The following is a 17,755-nucleotide window of genomic DNA, read 5'->3' as shown; positions in this document are numbered from 1 at the left end:
ATTTAGGTGTTTTCAAGAAACGGACGTTTATTTAATAACCAGGACTTGTTAGGTTAAACACATAGTTCAACACACATAATCATTACATAATCTGTCTTTTTCATGGAAACCTGATCAATCTCATCACCCGATTTGTGATTAAATTAATTTTGAAAAGAAATTATTTCTTCAAGTGCTTGCCACTTATGACATGAATAAAGCTATATATATGATGGCAGTGATAGAATTTATTACTTGTTTTGGAGTATAGGACAACGGCATTCAAAACAAAAAGAAGCTTGAAGTTGATCTAAAATGGTATGTACATTAAATCTTTGTTTTTAGGAAGAAAAAAAGAAAAAAAAGAATGATATGATAAGAAAATGCACAGAGGAGTTACTTTTTCTATGGTTCCATGAACAAATTTAACGTTCAGTTTCAGATACATGCATATACATGGATGTATTTAATCTATGTTCTTTAAAATAGGAATCACATGAACCACCTCATTTGTAAATTAATCAGCGGTTCGTAATGTTCTCATGTGCACAACAAGTGATGACGTATCGCTGATGACGTTCGATTCTTCTCTGTATTCTGGTTAGAGAGATGTGTGCGAGGGGAATGAATGACGGTTGAGAGCTAGGCAACAATTGTAATTATGCTTTATTTGTTAAAAAAACCTTGTAAACATAAAATATGTGGCTGTTCACTGTGACGTATGTTTCCTACAATAATTACATTTGACACTACCCATTTATGTTCAACATTGCCGACAGACATACGATTTTCATAGAACATGTGTCACTATATTTAATGAATCTAAATAAAGGTTTGCAAGCTTAAAAATTATAGGTGTATTTGTCTTGAAAACATGTAAAAATTGCATGTTATTTAGATACTGGGTAAACGTATGACGTTTTACTTGATATTCACGAAACAATAGCCGTTCAAGACTACATCAACTGTTTCTATCGACTTAATTACGTTCTTCTCCAAGACTTTTGCAAAATTGTTCGATGGAACAACTTATCGCCTATCGTATTGTACATGAATTTCAACAGGACGACTTATCAATTTCCTGTGTCTGCTAATTTCCTTACAGGGTCTTTTTCTGCTGGCGATATCCATGTCGTTACTTTTCGTCGTAAATTCAATGATGTCTCCTTCACTTCCAACTTCAGTGGCCACTCTACCCTCTTCGGATGATAAACTTGTTGTAGAAAACATGACCTCATGGATCACTAATGACACAGTTAAGATATATGTATACGCCCACCTTCTTTTTTGTCCCAATCAAGACATGTGCTTTGGAGAAAAGTACCAAAGAAATGTCTCATTTTCAAAAACAAAAGTTCGAAGTTGTTCGGTTTGTGGCTGCAATGATAATTGCCACAGGAAGAAGAACTGTTGTCCTTGGCGCAATTACAAACAAAATATTTCTACCAGCACACAATTCATAACGTATGTCGACCATAGCTATTCATCACATTCTCGATACGATACCGTGGCCTTAGATTGCATTTCTCCTTCTATTAATTTGCTTTACAAACAAAAATACTTTATGGTTTCGGATTGCCCGTCTACGTTTGTTGATGAAGTCACTTTACAAAAATGCCAAAAGCCGGAAAATGAAACTGATCTGAAACTATTCCAACCCGTGACATCTATAAAGACCAACGAAACTTTTCGAAACTTGTACTGCGCGATTTGCAATGGTGAAAATTCAGACATGTTGTTGTCTTGGGAAACACGACTTAGCTGCAGATATCAGGATGACCTTATGAAAGCTTTCTCTACAGAAACCCTCAAAACAAAGCTGTTCAGCCACACTAGTCAATGTGGAGTCGAGTTTATTCCACCTTTGTTGGTTGCTAACAATATCAGAAACAGGTGCTACACTGATGATCAGTATGCTGATCGTTGCAACATCACAGGTTTATGGCTGACCTATGACAGTCAAATTGAGAGAGGATGCAGCCTCGATTTCGTCGACAGATATATGCATTGTACAAATAAGCACATTGCTAGGAGGCAAGAATATAAAAACTTATTTTGTGCCATGTGCAACGTTGGAAATTGGACATCTGATTTGCCTACAGAATGTATTGAGAAATATTATTTAGATGAAGACCACATGGATTCGTTTTCAGCTATGATAGATTTGAGCAAGTTCGAAGAAAATGTTCGTGATCAACACCTACAATGTCCTTTCTATGATCCACTACTTGTAAGTACACACTTCTTTGTATTTCTCTTATTTGTACAACTCTAATTTTAGGGTAACATTACAGAAATATATAGAGTTTCAAGAATACTTTGTGCATAAAACTCTAAAGATAATTCACTGCTGGATAATTATTTCAATACCAAAGAGGTACACACAATCGCTATTTCTGGCAGAGCTAAAAAAAAACAACTCTAATGTATCAACATTACCGGATGTTGGAGTTTTTGTTTTACAAAGTGGAGATCCTTTTTATTTATAAGTAGCTGCTAGACAGCCTTGTACGTCTCTATTCACTATGTCTAATTTTCTTCATATCATAAAAAGAAACATTATCATTTTTTTGGTACAATCTAGCAGCGCTTCATCACTTTCACTTTGTTTGATCTGATTTTATTGATATTGACGAAAAAAACCCAGTATTATTAATAAAGAATTTTAAATATATACTATAAACCAATTTTTATTCGCGGCGACTATATTTCGCGATTAACCTCCAATAAACTGGTTCGCGACGACTTTGGGTTCGCGACCAAGTCTTATCCAGATCTGTATTGTTATCAAAACTATAGACAAAGAATTGGTTCAGGGCGAGAAATATTCGCGATGACAAGGCTCTCGCTAACCTCGCGAAAATATCTCGCACTCGAATTAAAGTTGGTTTACAGTATAAAAAATTAATTAAATTACACATTAATGAGGTCTAGTTCAGATCGTAATATGTGATATATTTATATGGTTTTATTTAAGTGAGGGGGGGGGGGGGGGGGTTACGGACGCATGTTATTCATTCGATGTGATTGTCCTAAGTCTGCCGGAAAGGTACAAGAAGTTGCGATTGGAGGCACACATTCAAAGCTACTATAACACACTCAATCATAATACTATAGTTTTTTTTTATATCATTAATAAATGATATTTATTGAAACTGTGATACAAAATTTGTATAGATATCCAACAAACTATACTTTAAGGGCAAAGACAACTAAGTGTATATAGATATATTCATGCTGACATATTAGGGGATCATGATCAAGGACTCTAAATAAACTTATTTTACGCAACGACTTTATTTTGCTCTTTACCGAAGACGAACTCGTAAGCTACGACTAATTTTTTTTATCAAGATGTATATTATCTAGGTATTAATTTTCAGAGACATTTGAGAACCTGTCCGCTGCGAGAAATATTATAGTTTCAGTATTCATAATCGTATTTGAACTTTTACATCATTATGGCATCATTGACCTACGATGTACTGACATTAATTTTTTTCTTATGTTTCTTTTCAGAAAACATGTCACCGTCCATTTTGTGATGCAGGCCTTAGATACGAAAATTTCGACTGTGTTCCGGCTCACATACAGATTTCAAAGCAAAAATACGAAATGAACATTCGTTTCACGACAAAATCAGGAAGAATAGAGCCAATCACAGACTCTTTGTTTAAAATCATAAGATATATTTATTCAAATGACAGTTTTGACAACCTGATATGTAAAGGACGTTTATTCGTTGAATCAGACGCCGCTGAAACATTTAAAACTGACTATTCATTTATGTTTTATGTAGAAATGTTTTATCATCATTTCCATAACTACAAAGAAAGCCTCAATTATTTATTAGAGTATTTTAAATTTGATGATGTAATTAGAAATACTTTAAATGTTGAACTTCTCAGTCAGTCCTTTAAATCTCGATATCATGAGCATACTTCTTTTTCTACGTTTTATCGAAACCCAGTTTCTGGAAAGGATTTATATGAGTTTACGAGAAGAAAAGCTCCACAACGGACTGACAAATGTGACCTCAATTACGACACAATCACAACAATTGTTGCTCCGTTCACGATCTGTCCAAAAATACTGATAGACAAAAGGCAAACAACGGTGGTTGTTTCGGGGTCCGTTTTTTGCTTTGTTGATTTGGACTTTTGCATGGGATCGTCGTATTTCAAGGAATCACGTGACAAAAGTAGAGTAGAGGTTTGCGTCGATCAATATTTTGAAAAACTTGAGTTGGCTTTGTTGAAACAAAAAAATTCTATGGAAAAGATAACGACACTTGTTTGCTTGTCCTTTTCTTCCGTTGGATGTATTGGAACGATGGTCGCTTATTTCATCTTCGATATTGGCAAACACGTTCACTCAATGAATATCAAAGCTTTGTGTTTAACTTTGATTTTTGCTAACACTGTATTTTCCGTTTCCGGATTATCCTCGTCCAACCCAATATTTTGTCAGATAGTAGGCGTTCTCAATCACTTCCTGTGGCTATCAGTAGTAATGTGGATGCTTGCCTCCTCTTTTACATGTTTCCAGACCTTTACATACACCCAATATCAAAGCAAAGGTAGTATTAGGAAAAGATTTTTTATAAATGTGGTGTACAGTTTTGCTTTTCCAACGTGCATGGTTCTGACAAATATGTTAGTCAGCAAACTTTTGTTCCAAGATTCTAGTTATGGATATTCATCATTCAACTGCTTTATCTCTCTCAAAGATATGCTACTCTATACATTTATCGTTCCAATCGCATGCATGGTCATTCTCAATTTCTTTATGTTTCTCTTATCATTTAGAGAAATAAGCAGGAAGGATGACACGCATGTTGAGCTTAAAACAAAACAGGACAGAAATATGTTCGTTATATTTTTCCGGTTGATTGCCATCAGTGGAACTACCTGGTTCTTTGGATTTCTAAACATCATGTTCCCGAACCCCTTATTTTCCTACCTACACATCATTCTGGCCAGCTCTCAGGGTATCTTTCTCTTTTTTGCATTTGGAATTCAGTTGATTGCCAGAAACATTAATCCACAAAAGAGACATTCTCTCAAATAGTAAAACACAATCTTTCAGTTCATCCGAACCAGAGACTCTATGGATTTTTTTGCATCCTAATTTTTCTTTCCTATTTCTGTCATCGTTAATGGCGCCGTCATCATTGTTTTCGTGTTAACAGTTTGCATAATTTTTTTTACTTATTTAAAACACCATTTATGTAGCCTCAACAAATCAACATTTTGCATTATTTTTTACTTATGTAAAGCAACATTAATGTAGCCAATCTCAACAAAACATGGCACCAAACTAGCTACAGTTTAAAAATTAAAAAAAAAAAGTTTGAGGACAGAAAGCACAGCCTTTATTAGCCTTTTCCCTTCATCAAGATCAAAAAGAACAAATTGAATTGATGAATAATACAACTCAGACTATACAAAAAATACAAATATTAATGAAGAAAAAGATAAATAAAACAATTATGATTGCGTTTTAATAAGAAATGTAAAACAGCAAACCACAATTTACGTTTTATAAACGGCAGAGCTGTTTATAAAAAACATAAACTGTTCAAACCAATTTTGAATTCGGATGAACGTAATACAATGTAGCTATTGAAATATATAATTCCTTTGATTTTCTGCCATAAATTTAGATGAAAACGGTCATTTGACCTTTAAAAATGATATTTTACCGTACCAAATTTCAACGTAATGTCGGATGGATTGATACGTTTTTGACGTTATACCTTATGCGTCGAAGCAACATCTTTCATACGAAATAAACATTTTTTTTTTCAGCCAATCAATGGCGTGTTGCAAGTAAATCCAAATTATTTATCATGCAAGAAGTATCGTTCTGTGAATTTCATTGTTTGTTTTTAGAAATGTTTTTGATGTTATGTCGTCATATCCAAATTTGGCGGAACAATAAAATGTCCATTAAATATAGAATTTTCGGCGTCGGTAAAACAAAATCATGTAATCAATGAGACATGATTACAATTTTTCGCATTATTCGTCGCATGTCATTTATGATGATGTCGTTTGAATTGTTACAACTAAAATGTGCAAGCTTGTTACTAATATTTCTTTGTTTTTAAAGCTGTGAGTTTATCTTTTAATCGTTTCAAAATGCATGTACTCAAACCATATTTTTTTTTAAGGGAAAATGAAAAAGCAATGTATGATCAGTATATTGTATTCAAATTATCTAATGTATTTTGTGAAGCAATTATAAAGAATTGTGTAATTAGATTCATTTTAAGGTACGTTTTGTAAAAATGCTTAGGTGATTGTTTTCTTACAAAGTTTAAAATGCACCCCCTTTTCTGTCGTCTTTCATAGAAATTGATTACCATTTGTGTTTCATCAGAATAGGCTATTTTGCTAAAATGAACAAAACAAGCGTTAAACACGGAATGCATTAACATAATTGACGTTACAAAATACAACTCTGCCATTTAGTATGGTGAAGGGTGACTGAAAGGTAGTTAAGTACTGACGGAATGGCATACTTAGTGGCTTTGTCGTTTAGTCACATTTCGAGACCATTCAGTCATCACTCAGCTGACTAAATTTGTTAAGGTTGTTTGGGACACTTTGTGACGTATTGTTTATCGAAAAAAAAACTCCAAGAAAACCAAGTGTAATTTTATAAGTAGTTTCTTTCCCAATATTATCACCTATCAGCGTAGTGCAGTTGGCTAGAGGGTTTACTAAGAATCTGTAAATCATGAGTTCGAATCCCACTGAGGGATTAACAATTTTTACCTCTCAAAATTCTTTTAAAACTATTTTTTGGGGTCAAATATCGTAAAATTTGAAAATTTTAAAACTGTGAAAGTAATTCAATCATTATGATTTTTAATCCACATTAATAAGAACATGGTACATTAATAAGAATATGGTACATTGGTACATAAAAGAAAATGTTAAAAAAAAAAAAAAAAAAAAAAAAAAAAAAAAAAACTTTTGCAGATAAAGTGGTTTCAAAAATGGTGTTCAATGGAAACTGTAAATGTATTACATTTGTGATAACATTTGGCTGTGTATTCTGATTACCTTCATTGGGAGAAAACGGCATTATGCCAAATCAAGTGCATCGCCAAATGGTATATATATATATATATATATATATATATATATATATATATATATATATATATATATATATATATATATATATATATATATATATATATATATACATGTATACTGAATATAAAAGAAGGTAATAGGTACAATAAGAAATGCGCTGAAGCAAATCTACGCTAACTTGTTTGGAAATCATTTTCCGCCAAATATAATACATTTACAGTAAGCCTTACTTTTCATGAAAATGTTATGTTTCTTTATACATGTATATTAATACCATATCTTGAAATATATCATATATAAAAATATTTATTGTTTCACTGTTCATAATGTCATTGTTCAATAAAAAAAACGCTTAAGTTTCGTTACCTTTTTTCATGACACACTTTTTAAAAATCAAAACCGTTTATGCCAAGTTTTGAGCGCTTATTAAAATGATAACATATTATGCATATCGAAATTATTGTGAATGAAAGATATTTTTTCATAATTATAAATTACACCTTCTTTTCCATTTTGCAATTATTCATTGTTCATTTTACAATTTTGCAATACATCGATAATTACGACAACAAGATTGATCAGTTGATGCATTTTAGATTTTAGGATATTGTAATATTTTCGTTCGAAGTCAATATTATGCAGTATTTTTTTTTATAGAAGGGAACATAGATTTTTTTCTAAGCTGATAATTATACTGTAATTATATTAGGCCATACACTTCAGTTAGAGAGACCATGAAAAAAAAACACCGTGAAAAAGGATATTTTGTTATATGTATCTTTATATGTTTGCTTTAATATTCAACTTGTTAAAATGATGAATATCTTAACGAGTTGAATAAATCAAATATGAAGTCAGACAAATATACCAGTATATGAGCTATTTATCTCTTACCTTTTATTTATATTAAGCTTTTGAGACAGTCTCTAGAATAACGAATTGTATTTTTTCTGCCCTTATCGATCATGCAACGTTATGTTATTAATACTTTATTGTGGCTTCTTCTCTGTAGAAAAGTATTTATAGCGTAGATCTACAGATGTGTGATGTGTGTACTAGTATTTTGGATACGCTTACCTCAGATAATTAAAGGGGCATGGTCACAATTTTGGTCAAATTCTGTTTTTATGTTTTGATTAATTACAATGATTTACGAATGTATTTCTAGCTAGACACGATCTCGTTGCAAGCAACGAGGAGGTCTTCCGTCTGATTTTAGAACTTGAGATTTATGTTCGATCTTGATTTTGCTATTTAACAGTTTAAATGATTTAAAACAGGAAAGGAGGGTCTACAATTTAAGGGCCAGATACTATTTTGTTTTAGGTGTAAGAGCTTTGTTCAACAAGTGTTTAGATATTCGTCACCGTTCTTGAGTTATCTGTGAAAAATGTTTAAGGGGCCGGTCCCTTATCTCCTTATTGGGGCCACTGAACCAAATTTTTAAGGTTGCATGTTGTTAAGAACATCATTTTGAGCATCTTCTCTTTTATACTGCATTTCAAAATATATTTTTCTTTTTGAGATATAGGTGATCAATTTTTTGGTCTGTTGAGCCCTAAAAAACCCTAATTACGTAACACATTAGAAAATCATTATGTTGTTAGACTACATAAATGTGAGATAAACATTTTGCTTTTATAATCTATTACAAAATATCCCTCGTTTAAGACCTATAGGAAAAAGACTTTAGAGCCATCTAGGTCCCTACATTTAGGGGCCAGCCCCTTTTTCTTGGTATCAGATGTAAGGTCATTTAATCATAAAGACATTTTGTTCAACAAGTGTTTAGAAATCTGTTACCATTCTTGAGATATCTGAGAAAGAATGTTTTAGGGGCCGGTCCCTTATAGCCTTATTGGGGCCGTTTAACGAAATTTGAAGATTGCATTTTATTCAGTATATCATTTTGGGCATCTTCTCCTCTACACTGCATTTGAAAATATTTATCCTTTCTGAGATATGGGTGATCAAAATTTTGGATTTTGACCCCTTTAAAACCCCTAATTACGTAACCCATCATGAAATCATTATATTGCTTGGATACATAATTGTATAATAAACATATTTGCTTCTATAACCTTTCACAAAATATCCCTCAGTAAAGGGCTACAGATAAAAGACTTTAGAGTCCCTTGGTTCCTTAATTTGTGGGGCCAGCCCCTTTTTCTTGATATCAAATGAAAGGTCATTTAGTTCTTAACACATTTTACATAATATGTTTTAACAAAATATTTTTCAGAAAAGAGATAAACAAAGAAAACCAGAAAAAATAACGACGTTTCTAAACTCTCAATTTTCGGTACCAGGCGAGCTTCAGCGCCTTTTGAATCAGATAAAAATGAATGCCTAAAGACACATCTACAATCTTTTGACTACAATCCCTGAAAGTTTGAACTCAATATCTTCAATCGTTAAGGAGAAGATCCCAGGACAAGCCGACCCTCTGAAAATCGCTAAAACGTCAATATATCAAAAACGTCATCAAAATTAAAAATTACGTATAAAGTTTAGATCAGTATCTATCATATCTGAAAGTTTAATGAAAATCGGTTGAGTCGTTTTTGAGAAACCGTTGGAAACGGAAGACCTTAATGATCAAATAAAATTTTTGAGAGTCATTCGTAGAGTTATAAGCAAGATACAGGGCTCACAATTCTTTGTTTTGTAAACAAGGCTCGTGTCCTGTTTTTGTTTACATAGGTTAAATATACCAGTAAAAATCTTTTTTTCAGCTTATTTGTTTATCTTCTTATTTATTTTAAGGATGGATAAACAGTTCCTAATGTTTTACCTATTCGTTTCTGGTTTAAAACGGACATTTTTACTTCAACGTCCAAAATGTAAACAAACGCTTTGTTTATATAGCGAAGAATTTTAAGCTTTCTAACTCGCTCATAACTTTGTATATAATAAAATCGGAAAAATAATGTTTGACCAAAATCGTGACCACGCCCCTTTAAGGAATAAGGAATCATTCTTTAGGTATTATGAGGTGATAATTTTGGCCGGGCGTGATCAAATCCATGAAGCCCGAAGGGCTTTATGATAGATTTGATCACGCCCCGACCGAAATTATCACCTCATAATATTCAAAGAATGATTTCCGATGACTTAAATTTATATAATTTTAAGCCATCGTACGATTAAATATTCAAATATAAAAAGCAAACCCCGCTGGTGCTTCGATTGGCGTCATTTGAAGTTATGAGTTATATAGTACAAAAGCAGTACGTAGTGTTATCACAGGCAAAGAAACCGGAAAATGTAAATTTTTAACAATAACAGCTAAACAGAATTCTTTATTATTTTAATATTAAAAACATATAAATACACGGATAGTATTGATATGTAATACCACAGCCCGACATTGCTAAACTTCGCAGACAACCTCTCTGAGATCTTTGTCAAATTGTAAAAAAAGAAGTTATTTAGTTATACAATGATTCATTACAATTCGCAGATGACCTCTCTGCAGTTTTTTTTGTTTGGCTATTCCTTGATTAATACAGCAGAGGATCTCTATGAAACTCTTTTTAAATGATGAAACAAGTAGCGTCCTCAGCTGGACAATAATCCATTTTGCAGATGATTTCTCTTAAGTGCTTGTCACTTGAGGAAAACAAAGACAGATCATTCACATAAAAAATGATCAATTCAATTTAGCAGGTGTTTTTTTGTGGTACTTTTCACAAGCAAAAGCCAAATGGTGTCGGTAGCTGGACATTTTTCCATTTTGTGGATAATTTCTCCTACAAAAAGGTGCTTGTCACATGATGAAAAAATTAATTTCATTCAGTTTGATGTTTGATCTAATTCGCTGATGATTTCTGTTAGGTGTTCCTCACACGTAAAAACAAGTGGCGTCGGACATTTTAACCATTTCACAGACGATTTCTTTTAGCTGTGTTTCAAAAGGTAAAAAAAAATCACTAAGCTGGACACTGTTCAATTTCGCAGATCCTTATTCAAAGGTTTAGAAAAACAAGATCCATTATTTGATTGCATTTTATTTAGCCAGACATAGTTTTGCAAAAAATAAATTTTGGAATGCTTTTCAGAAGGTTAAAATAAGAGGCTCGATTTAATTGGCTCGGGGATTACTTTAAGAATGTTGTCAGACGGTGGAAAATTAATAGCAGTCAGTAGTATATTTAGAAAGCAAATGTGCAAAAAATCACTTTAATCATGGTGGAAAAAGAGATGCCATTAATTTGAATACTGATTCATATTTGAGGAGTTTGGCCGTTTTAAGCTGGAGATGGATCAATTTTGCAGATGATGTTCGAGTTGTATGTCAGATCGTGGGTGAAATGTCTATTAACTTGACAGAGTTTCATTTCACAATAAGATTTTGTGTTGTTCCTGTTGCATATCATTGATCAATTCAGATCTAAAAACAATTTCTCGGGGGCGAATACATGCATCATAGTCTATAAAAAAAACCTCAAGTTTATCATAGTATTCGGCCGGACATTGATCCATTATGCAGTTGATTTCTTTAAATGTTTAATTTAATTGTGGTCAATTTTATATGTGTGAGATTTTTGTCACACAATAAGATGTCATTAAGGTGGACATTCATCCATTTCGCAAATGACCTCTTTGAGGTGTTTGTCACAGGGTGCATCATTCCAGCCCTCCGTGGCCCAAACAAGACAATCCTCGCCCGTGACGTTTTTGGGGAACCCCTCCATCCAGTCCGTGTACGTAACAGTTCCCCCTCTCGACCAGGAGAACCAAGTACCGTTCCGGTGTCCCCCTAACCAAGCTGGGCGAGACTCTAGAGGTCAAACACAAAACAAAACAAAAAGGTATATTATTAAACATTCCTTTAAAGGGCTTGATGGACGTGGTTATAGTAAACTATCATTATTGATCTCATTATGTAGACGAGCTCTAGATATTGGAAAATATACAGTTTAAAAGCTTATATATAGAAGGAACTTTTCTTTACCAAATTTAAGTTGATGGCTAAAACTTCAAGGTAGAACTCATGGTTATTTTTTTTTTAAATCTTAATTTAATTTGACCGTTTAATATTATATAAATAGTGCCTGTTTGGGAGGGTAACAGTTGAAATTGACACCCCGAGGAAACCATTGTCAACCGACGCGAAGCGAAGGTTGACAATGGTTTTTGAGGGGTGTCAATTTCAACAGTTACCCTCCCAAACAGGCACTATTTATTTTATTATACTGAATGTCTTAATTTTATAGATTTTTTTACTGCTTTTATATAGAAATGAAGCGAATTCCACGGCAAACCGTACGCGCATAATTTACGCGCATGTAACAATTTATTGTGTTACCCTTTGCTAAGTGTGTTGCTAACGCTGAGGGTATTAGAACGGATTATCAACTGTGTCTAAGCCAATCAGATTTCAGTATTTAACATGAAAGTATAATAATATAAACTAGTGATAGGCCAAAGACGAGGAACTCAATAAATCATAAATCTAAAATATATAGTATTTTTACTACTCTTGTTTATTATTTTTAGACGGGTAATTTGTTATCCAATCAGCCACCTTTGAATTATCAGACCCTATGCAATGTTCGATAACTGTACACAATATTTTATTCGCGGCGATTATGATTATTTTTTAAAGGTTTCCGTTATTAGTTGCTTCATACGAAGTAATGTTTCCCTCAATGCAATCCCTATAAGAGTTACTTTTTTTTCTACTACTATAGAAGCCTTTTTAAACAAAATAAACGTAATTAATCATTTTCCAAGAATCTTTCCTGCACATACATACTAGATTATTTTACAACATCCTTCTATATCTGATAATTTCATCATATTTACATTTTTAGTGTGTTTTAACACTACGAATCAATTCAAATTTGTGTCATACATGTATATTCCGATATACTATATATATTTCACCCATGAAGCGAAGCAAATGTTCAAGTGGGGTTTGCAAAATTATAATACAAACTGCCGGTATTTTAATATATTATCGCACAGTTGCTGATAATTACATGTATAAAAATAGACGCAATGTGGCCATTCTTTGAATATTGTGACATGATCAATATAATCGAATACGTGTGTTCAAATATATCAAAAAAGCCCTTCGGGCTTTATGTATTTGGTCACTCCTTACTATATTGATCACCCATTATACTGAAAGAATGGTTAAGAAGTTTGAATTATTCATGTCGCAATATTATCTACTGACTAATAAACATCTTTGGATTTTGTTCAAGAGTATCAAAGAGAAAAAACAGTTCTCAGTTTTTCTCAACACCTATTAACTATTTCTTCAATGCATTAACTCTTGTTTAAAAAAATCTAACGGATGACAGATTTTTTCTTCTAAATTTCTTTGAACATGTGTTTAAAGGCAAATTATTTTAATAGGATTATTATTTTGAACCGGGATAAAATATCTAAATATTAATAAACTTCTCCTATTTCAGAGATGAAAGGATCCAAAAGATACATAATTATATGTACTTCATTGATAACATCATTTGTTACCCATTTTCTATGCTTATCTTTACAACTCACATGTTTGTTATATGAATAAGAAATGATGCTTCAAACCTGCTTCACTAATTAGTGTAATGGCAAATCAACTTACGGATAACATTTGTCAGTATAAAGTTGGCTTCATCAACTGTTGCTAACTCAACTAGGTATCCCCCTATTGCTTCACAGTCCGTCTAGTAAAATAAAAGATCACGTAGAATTAATTCTCATACACAACTGTGGAATCAATAGAATTCGAGGTGGCTCAATTTTCGTGGTATTCGTGGGTAGCCCCCACCTACGAATTTACATCCTCCACAAAAACCTATAAAAGATTTAATTTTCCTACTGAAACTAAAAACCGACGCATCCACGAAATTATATCCCCACGAATAAGCAAAAATCCCATAATCCACGAGAATTGACCCTACGAAATTAAATGATTCCACAGTATTCACACTTTCTGTTCATAAAGCAATATTCCAACCAGTAGGAGAGACAATTTCTTCTCTAGTTTGATAATGTTTTTGCAACGTTCCGTTTCGTGTTGGATATGGAAGAAAATTTTTCACTTGGTGAAACTTTTTTGATGACGTCACAATCATATGGTTTGCACATCAAAAGGTATCAAGTTATTTAAGAAATGAACTCAATGTCTACACAAGTTATACTCGTATAACCTGGGTTGGGGCAATTTACTCTTTATAATCCGCGAAGATGTTGAGTTCATTCCTTATACTTTAATTTTCTGTAATTTGCTGTACAAATTGAGTCCGTTTTACTTTTAAAAATGATATTAATCTGTTCAAAAATCAAACCTAACGTATAGCAGATTAGTACGTTTTTGCATTGTGACGTGTCTTGTGACATGCAAACCAGGTTATACAAATTTAACTTAATATTTCTATCCAATCAAATGCCGCGTTACAACCAGAATTAAATTATATGAATTTGCGTTTCAAGTTTGTTAATAAATTTAAAAGTGTAAATTCGGCAGATTTCTTCCTCTCAATGAAGAAAATTATATACTCTAGAAAGTTTACGTCCGTGCTATCATTCGCATTTGCAGTTAACTGAGTGTTAACTGTACCAACCAAAATAGGGTTAAATTCCAAAATTTCTGATTTTATTTTTACTTTAAAGCTTTGTTTACTTTTGTAAAGAACCAAGTTAGCTTGATAAAATAGTTATTTTAACAAATTCAAACAAAATAACAAGAGGTCAGCTTTTACTCGGTGATTTTTAGTGTGTTTGTTTTATTTATTTTTTGATGTACCGTGCAAATTGAAATTCAAATTTGTAAATTTTGAATCAAAATATTCACATCTTTTTGTAGATTTTAGAAATTTATCTTCACAAAGCAACACTCTTACTAAGTGTGACGTGAATTGAAATGCTTTTGAATAAAAATTCTTTTTTTCTGAACCACTTAAAGTTTATTAAAAGCATAACACTAGGAGGTGAGTTGAGCGGATGCTACGGTACACAGGCACAACAATGGTAAACTCGGTTGTTCTTGTAATGTTTTACACTCTGGTATCCATTTGTTAGAAAGTAAGTACACTATCTCTCTTCGCGTGCGGGAGAATTTCCCATAGGCTGCAATTAAGAACTTTGCTCTTTTTTCTATTATTCGAATAGATTTTAACGTCTGAATTTTATTGACTTAACGAAAGTTTCATTGGGGATACTGAATACCCCATAAAAGTTGCTTTTCTTTAAGATAATTCTTTACGTTTCCATTTTCAATTCTGAATTCGCTTTTTTGCACTAGCTAACAATAAAAAAAAAGCAATTAAAGGAGCGTGGTCAAGATTTCATTTAGAAATTACTTTTCTATATCGAAAGACTCGTTTAAAACAATTCAATAAGGTGTATACATGTACATGTATATGGTAGTTAAAAAGGTCAGTTGTCGAGTTAAATAAAAGGTACAGATCACAACTATTTTTTATGTAAACAAGGTCCTTGTCATGTGTTTGTTTTCGTTTGTTAGATATACATGCACTAGAAAAAGTTCTATGTTTGGAGTGTATTATGCAAGTCATTATCTGCATGTTATATAAACAGTATCTAATAAAAATAGTGACTGGGTCCTTGTATTTTCTAATTTTTTTTTAGTTTGGGAAACAAATATGGCATGAGCTTTGTTTACATTGCACAGAATTGTGAGTTCTGTATTTTGACGACTGACATTGAAATTATTTTGGTAGGTTATTATAATTTATTAGAACCTTAATAATCAATAGTATTCGAAAATGTTTTTGATCAAATCGTGATCATGACTCTTTCAACATCAACATGAAGATAGAAATAATCGCTGTTAATGAAAGTTGAGATTGGGCATTGTACTCAAATATTATACATGTATGTCTGGTTGTAGTGCCATCGGAAAACATACTTTAATTCAACTTTTACATCTTAATTTCTTTCTCAAATAGATATCATATAGCGATATTGCGTATTTCACTGTTGATATGCATCTTTAGTTACTATATGGATACATACAGTATATAAGAGCTTGAAAAGAAATTTGCCACTTCTGGCCACCAAGATATCATATAGCGATATTGCGTATTACGCATAAAGCGGTATTGCTTATTTCACTGTTGATATGCATCTTTAGTTATTATATGGATACATACAGTATATAAGAGCTTGAAAAGGAATTTGCCACTTCTGGCCACCAAGATATCATATAGCGATATTGTGTATTACGCATAAAGCGGTATTGCGTATTTCAGTACTGATATGCATCTTTAGTTACTATATGGATACAAAAAGTATAATTTATGAGGAACTTTAAAAGGAATTTGCCACTTCTGGCCACCATGATTAAATACCTTTGCAGTGAACCAATTATTTAGATGTCCCAGATTAGCATAATTGCAGGCTGAGAAAGAAGCATTGTTGGTGACACTCGGCGTGGTTCCAAGATCAAAATTTGTACTAACTGTTGTTTCAAGATCAGTTGTAGAATCGCACTATCCACCTCTGTAACCCCTTTCGATTGTTCACTTGACGAGCTCAATGTAACTAACGCCTCTGATGACGAAGTGACGTTCGTAACTACTGATGACGTCAGAGGTGATGATGACGTCTCATCTGTATTGTAAAATGACGTAGTTTCTGTTCATATGGCCACTCCCGAGCTTATCTGAGGATCTGATGACGTTGTTACACCAACAAAACTCGTTGAAGTCGAGGAAAGTATTGATGTTGTTTGGGTAGTTGATGAATTTGGTACTAAATCTAATAATGAAGAAAACATACATTAATTATATTGTACAGTGTAGTTCTAATGAATAATAATTTAATTCTGGTTTTAACGCGCTTCATTTAGGGAATGAATTCAATATTTAATATTTGTTTTATACGATATGATATGGTTTGGGACAGTTTACGCTTTATAAACCGACAAGCGGTTTATAAAAAAAAGCGTAAACTGTTTCAAACCATTTTATATCGTACAAAACTACTAAATATTGAATTTATTGCTAATACTTTAATTTTTTTGCTTTTCGTTGTAGATAAAACGGTCATTTGATCTTTAAAATGAGGTAAAATTGTTCAGAATTTAAACATAACGTCAGGCGTATTGATACTTTTTTTTCCTTAGTCTTACTATCACGTAGGCAAGATAGTTTACGATATAAAATAATGTTTAGCCAATCAGAAAGCACGTTACAACTAAACTTAAATTATTTGAATATATTTAAATCTCAAATTGTAAATGCACAACCTCACCTCAGATATTAGCTGGTTTTCACTCTTATTATCTACCAAAAAGGTGGCCCATCAAAGCACAAGAATGAATAGTCATGATGGTTAATAAATCGGATTCTATATGATATTTTTTTTCATAAAAATTTCATTCTGTAATAAAGTAAATCTTTTTAAGAAAATATTATTAAAAAGAATCCAGATTTTTATTTTTCATTAATTGTGTGTCAAACGTTAAAAAAAAAATATGCCCAAGTTGCGATAGGATTTTATATCAAGGTGGAATGTTATACGCTTATAGTAAGTAATTAAGATGAAACATAGCGCCACGTTTGTGACGGGTCGACGCATTCATATAGGTGTTAAAATGTCGATATCTTTGAGAATCTGGGGTGTTTCAAGAAAATCAAAGGTGTTTCATTATTTGTTTACAATAAGACTTAAACAAAATGACAGCATCAGCT

The 17,755-nt window shown here is 32.4% G+C and overlaps 1 protein-coding gene and 1 long non-coding RNA gene across 2 annotated transcripts; one reads left to right on the top strand and one right to left on the bottom strand.

Moving 5' to 3' along the window:
- Positions 1-244: 244 nt before the first annotated feature.
- LOC136272522 (uncharacterized) lies at positions 245-6,864 on the top strand. The gene is made up of 3 exons (XM_066074210.1): positions 245-297; positions 1,085-2,209; positions 3,499-6,864. Exons 1-3 carry the CDS (start codon positions 295-297, stop codon positions 5,047-5,049), a joined length of 2,679 nt encoding a protein of 892 aa, XP_065930282.1. The 5' UTR covers positions 245-294; the 3' UTR covers positions 5,050-6,864.
- Positions 6,865-10,383: 3,519 nt separating this feature from the next.
- LOC136272482 (uncharacterized) lies at positions 10,384-13,798 on the bottom strand. Its single transcript, XR_010710492.1, has 2 exons — positions 13,681-13,798; positions 10,384-11,871 (listed from the first exon to the last, which is right to left on the bottom strand). It is a non-coding gene; the product is annotated as an uncharacterized lncRNA (long non-coding RNA).
- Positions 13,799-17,755: the final 3,957 nt, after the last annotated feature.

This window comes from Magallana gigas, chromosome 10, assembly GCF_963853765.1.
Source record: "Magallana gigas chromosome 10, xbMagGiga1.1, whole genome shotgun sequence".
Taxonomy (NCBI): Eukaryota; Metazoa; Mollusca; class Bivalvia; order Ostreida; family Ostreidae; genus Magallana; species Magallana gigas.
The sequence above is the reverse complement of the archived record's forward strand: the minus strand, read 5'-3'. Positions and strand labels throughout refer to the sequence as shown.

Coding starts and splice junctions, on each gene's coding strand:
- LOC136272522 (XM_066074210.1), top strand. Junction 2,210..3,498: donor CTTTCTATGATCCACTACTT/GTAAGTACACAC, acceptor GTTTCTTTTCAG/AAAACATGTCACCGTCCATT.